Raw genomic sequence first — 5,173 nt, 5'->3', positions numbered from 1 at the left:
GACTTAATATATCATTTCATTTCTCTCTCTCTAGTCATGGAGTTCTTGGTGTGGTTTAACCCACCTTAGTTTATGCTTAATCTATGTTGCACAACACCATGATCGATTCCATGTATTAAGATTTTCAACACTATCCATGCTTTAACCCTTTTATTAGCTAAAAATATATAGAAGGGGTGTTTTTATCAACAAAACCATATACAAAGGTTTTTTTATTTTAAAAATTAGAAAAATACATACATAAGATCAAGGGTACTTTTATCAACTATGAATTTACAAAAATTAGAAAAATCCATACATAAGATCAAGGGTACTTTTATCAACTATGAATTTACAAAAAGGGGGTGTATCTAAATCCAAATCATGCTATATATATAGAGTGCCTCGAGGATGCCATGTACCTTTAAAAAAATGCCCAAATCATGCTAGTTTTAGTGCAAATATACTCTATAGATTCTACTAGAGATTCATTTGTCTTGTAAGTCTAGGACTAGTGGGGTGGTAGCTTTTCTAATATGAGAAATATATTTGGTTGATCCTTTTGGTGGTTGAAAATTATCTTTTGCTCACCTTGTGCATGGCGTTGGGAGATTCAATGATATCTTAATATCACCTTTTGCTCACCTTGCATATGAGGTTAGGAGATTAAATGATATCTTATTTTTTAAATTGGAAACAATAGTTATATATATATATATATATAATTCCAAAAAAAAACTTTGAATCTAGTCCTTCACCCAATTACAAGCTCATATCCACAAACTCTATGGCTTTACAAATCCATGTTAAGTAGACTACATATTAAATTCCACCTTTCATCTTCTAGCACAAAAGAGGACTGGTGCTTTGACATCGGTAGTACCCAGGTGAAGGTGTTAGGATCAAATTGACCCACTTCTACGGTGGTGGAAAGTGATGGCATACAATTTCAATACCCTTCCTCTCTCTCAAAAAAAAAAAGAGTTTTAAAAAAAACCTTCTAAGCATGCATGATGAACTAGTGACTTGTATTTCCAAGAATGTGTGAATTGGGCCTCTTAATTTAAGATGGCGAGGGGGTTTACTTCATCCCGGTTCAATTGTAAGAAAATCCAGTTCAAGTTGATGGGAGAAGGAAAAGAGCCTATTTAGAAATTTCCAAGAAATAATTAATTCGAATAAATATATAGGACTAGTGGGGTGGTAGCTTTTCTAATATGAGAAATATGTTTGGTTGGTCTTTTTGGTTGAAAATCACCATTTGCTCACCTGGTGTATGAGGTTGGGAGATTAAATGATATCTTAATATCACCTTTTGCTCACCTTTAAGATGGTTCGGTTCAATTGTAAGAAATTCCATAAAAGAGCCTCTATAGAAATTTCCAAGAAATAATTAATTTGAATAAATATAGAAAGCGAATGGTTGATCAAAATTACAATCTCTCTCGAAAAAGCTTCTGGGGGCGAATTTTCTAACAAAAGGGAGATGAAACCGTGAGCTGATCCGCTAAAGGTCGAAGGCTGGTTGGCCTGTCATGTTGTGACTGGGCCCTATTTTTGGGAACCAAAGAAAAAGAAATAGACGACTGTTGAGGAGAGACAGTGCCAATTTGCTACTTCTCTCGAGACGTTGATACTCCACTTTCCTCCTCGGGTAGAAATTGGACGTGGCTCTTCTCTCTCGCAATTCCATTGCGACATCCCCAAAATATCACCATGCACGTGGGTAGATCCATAGCAGTTACATATATATATATATATATTAGTATTATGAAGTTATTAACTTTTCTTTTGTCTTTTGATTTGTCAACATGGATGACGGAAGCCGGCCGGGGGCTTCGTCTTCGCCGCCCGTTTTCTCGAAACTTTTACCTGCAACATACGCTTAAGTCCCTCCTTGCTGTTGAGCGAGCGAGCGAGCCAGAGAGAGAGAGAGATAGACAGCTTTTCTTTCTTTTTTTTCGTACTCATTAGAAGCTCAAAACGCTTTCTGCAGCTCCCATTTGTTGTCAGAGAGTGAGCTTCTTACCTTGAAAACACGGCTCTTCTTGTCAGTGCTTTACGACCTTAATTCAGCTTTCTTAGATCTTCATTAACACGTTGATCTTTCTTTCTTTGAACACCCCGCCATGACAGTGGCTACTAACTGGCAAATGTCATGGCGTAACTGGTTCAGAGGACTCCGGGGCTTCTCTCTGCTTCCTACTTATTTCAGATCAGGCGATGATATTGATAATAATATCAAGCCCTGGCCGGCCCTCAATCTGAGTGTGAGGGGGAAAACATGGACCTCTTATGCCGGAGTGGCTGCAGTTGCTTTCCTGCTGCTTTTCCTGCTCTTGTACCAGATCAATCTCACTGTGCCGGATGCGGAAATCGAGCGGGGCCTCAAGGATATGGGTTTTGTGCGCAGCCCTACATTCAGTAAGTCAGCTCTCTCTTTGCGTAAACAATCAACTCTTTCGTTTTCTGATACGCGAGATTAGTGCAAGGGGAAGATTGTGATGGCAGATCGACTCGGCAATTCGATCTCTCATTGAGGGATAATGGGTTATAAATTGATTGTGGTATTGGCGGCAGATAGGTGAGCGTGCTGCTGTGCTGTGCTGTGTGTGTGTGTGTGTGTGTGTGTGTGAGAGAGAGAGAGAGAGAGAGAGAGAGAGAGAATCCAGTCTACTATACGATTGTCGGCTGGAGGTAGGCAAGGGATCAATAATCTAGTTTCACGTTTTCAACTGAACATGCATTAGAATTGGATGGAACAATGACTCATGTGAATGGTATATCTCCGTTTGATTAATTGCGCCGATATTCAATTAGTGGCTCCACTTTGATGGTTTAGAAATCATACGAACAGGCTCATTAGCTTTTGTGGGCAGCGGCCACATCTTGTAGGTAATGAGCAGCTGTACACCACCGTGTAGGCAATCCGATTCGTATTGCATTCCATGTTTGATTTTGCTTTAAAATAAAAAGGTCAGGTTTTGGGCAAGCAGCTTGTACTGATCCATGTGTTGGTAATGATCAGATTGCACTGACTTGGGGTTGAAAGGGGAGAAGCTGGTGGTGGAGGGGCAGCATTACCACATATTCCTACCAGATTCGAATATGAGGAATACATGCCAGAGCAAATATCAGCAGCATTGTTTCCGGAAGAACACAGGGCCTAAGCATTTCCCGCCGCCGAAGTTCCTATCAGTGTTACGGGACTACGAGACTTACCATGAGAGGTGCACCAGAGGATACAATATGACAGCACTAGGGATACAAGGAGATGCCCCTGAGGGCTGTAAGTACCTGGTCTGGAAGGCCATGGATGGCATGGGGAACCAGCTTCTCTCTCTGGTGTGTGCATTCATCTACTCTCTACTCACCAATAGAGCCATGCTTATTGCCACCGACTCCCACATCGAGCGGTACATGTGCAACCCCTTCCCCCTCTCCAGCTGGGTCCTCCCTGCGGACTTCCCCGAGCCGCGCCTCCGCACCACCGCCAAGCGCGTAGTCACCTACCTTGATGAAACCCTCGAGACAATACGGCGTAACAAGTCTTGCACCACCATAGCCGCCGCTGACCTCCCTTCCATCATCTCCCACGCCCCCAAGCACCTCCAAGTGTATATCGTATGCTGCGACGCCAGACGGGACCACCAATTCTTTTGCCCCACTGCCCAGAAGCTCTTCTCCGGCGTCAACTGGATCTTCTACCATAGCCATGAATACACTCTCCCTGCCTTCTACTTCGTCCCCGAGTTTCGACAGAAGCTCAATGATTGGTTCCCCCACCGTGATGTCTTCATGCATGCTTCAAGGTACCTGCTCAATCCTGAGAATCGAATATGGGCGCGGATCTCAGAGTTTTATAAATCCCACATGGATGGAGTGGGTAAACAAATCGGCATCCAAGCCCGGTCTTGGAAAGGGGACTATAACCCTTCTATCAGCAGGCAAATCTTGAGATGTGCAATTGAACAAAAGCTGCTACCTAAGCCTCTAGAAGATAAAAAAACTGCTGCTGCACCGAATATAAAAAACATGTCTATGGAGCATGATCAGAAGCAAATGCATCCGGACATATCTGTGCTTGTTGCATCCCTCAGGGCCGAATACCGGGACAATTTGGCCTTGCAGTACGCAAATCACCCCAATGAGGATGGGTCTGATGTGAGTGTGCTTACAGCCTCCAATGAAGGGTGGCAAAAGACCGGGGATGCTGCCCACGATGAGACGGCCGTTATAGACATGTGGCTGCTCAGCTTCATGCATGACATGGTCACAACCCCTTTCTCCACATTTGGCAGTACCGCCAGTGGGTTGGCAGGCATGGCACCCTTGCTTTTCAACAACTACGGGCAAGACAAGGTGAATGAGCCAGCATGTGGGAGAACCAACGCTGGAGGCCCTTGTTTTATTGTGTACCCCAGAAACCAGCCATGCGATCTCGATCCCCCTCGCTCGAGCATTTTCGACCCCGGGGCCATGGTGCCAGAAGTGAAGTACTGCAGCTTCAACCCTGGCCTCGGCATAGAAAGCACTTAAATGCCTGTCAAAATACAGTCACGTTGGACTATCCATGACACTTGGAACCGATCATGACGCGGTCAAAGTTTGATTTGCAGAAAGCAACTGAACCAGTGAGATTATCAATCCTAGGTGTTGTCAGGGAACTATTGTGGTGGTGTAATCCAGAAGATTGGGGATCCAAAGAGCAATGTGGGTACTGATTTAGATGGGTTAAGTCATGAGATTATGTTGACCCAATGTTTTGTAAAGGCAGTTAAGGTGATTAGTAGTTGGTTAAGAATTATTTGTATATAAGTTTAGTCAAGACAGTTTTGTTGCGACTGTAAGGAGAATTCATGTGAAGCTGCCAAATTTTTGAAAGTGGTAAACATATAGATCCAGGTGGTGTGATTAAATCTTGCGGTTAGTTATGCAAAGCTCAAAGAGGATTAAGTGGAATTAGACCGTAAGCGATGTGCCAAAACCATGGATTGGAGACCATTTCTTTTGTGCATTGATAAGTTCACCTTCGAACAATTCACACGTAAAAAGAAGCTTTGTGTCTCTAAGAGTCTAATGGCCCCATTAAGCCAGCTCAACCTCATCAACAACCACGAATTGATTGTATTTTAATTTACGGCGGAGTCCAGGTCGAGCAAAATAAAATACTCAGCATTCTTTGACCAGCTAC

The 5,173-nt window shown here is 43.1% G+C and overlaps 1 protein-coding gene across 1 annotated transcript; it reads left to right on the top strand.

Annotated features, from left to right (window-relative positions):
• The first annotated feature begins 1,760 nt into the window (after nt 1-1,760).
• LOC147637924 (putative fucosyltransferase 7) lies at nt 1,761-4,898 on the top strand. Its single transcript, XM_086799769.1, has 2 exons — nt 1,761-2,403; nt 3,008-4,898. The coding sequence occupies exons 1-2, from the start codon at nt 2,109-2,111 to the stop codon at nt 4,516-4,518; spliced, it is 1,806 nt and encodes a 601-aa protein (XP_086655895.1). The 5' UTR covers nt 1,761-2,108; the 3' UTR covers nt 4,519-4,898.
• The last annotated feature ends 275 nt before the right edge of the window (nt 4,899-5,173 follow it).

Source organism: Cibotium barometz, chromosome 6 (genome assembly GCF_041138505.1).
Source record: "Cibotium barometz isolate CiBa-2024 chromosome 6, ASM4113850v1, whole genome shotgun sequence".
Classification (NCBI taxonomy): domain Eukaryota; kingdom Viridiplantae; phylum Streptophyta; class Polypodiopsida; order Cyatheales; family Cibotiaceae; genus Cibotium; species Cibotium barometz.
The sequence above is the reverse complement of the archived record's forward strand: the minus strand, read 5'-3'. Positions and strand labels throughout refer to the sequence as shown.

Bases quoted from the DNA above. Each gene is read 5' to 3' on its own strand.
- LOC147637924 (XM_086799769.1), top strand. From the start codon at position 2,109: ATGACAGTGGCTACTAACTGGCAAATGTCATGGCGTAACTGGTTCAGA. The intron at 2,404-3,007 runs GTAAGTCAGCTC...GGTAATGATCAG, and splicing joins TGTGCGCAGCCCTACATTCA to ATTGCACTGACTTGGGGTTG.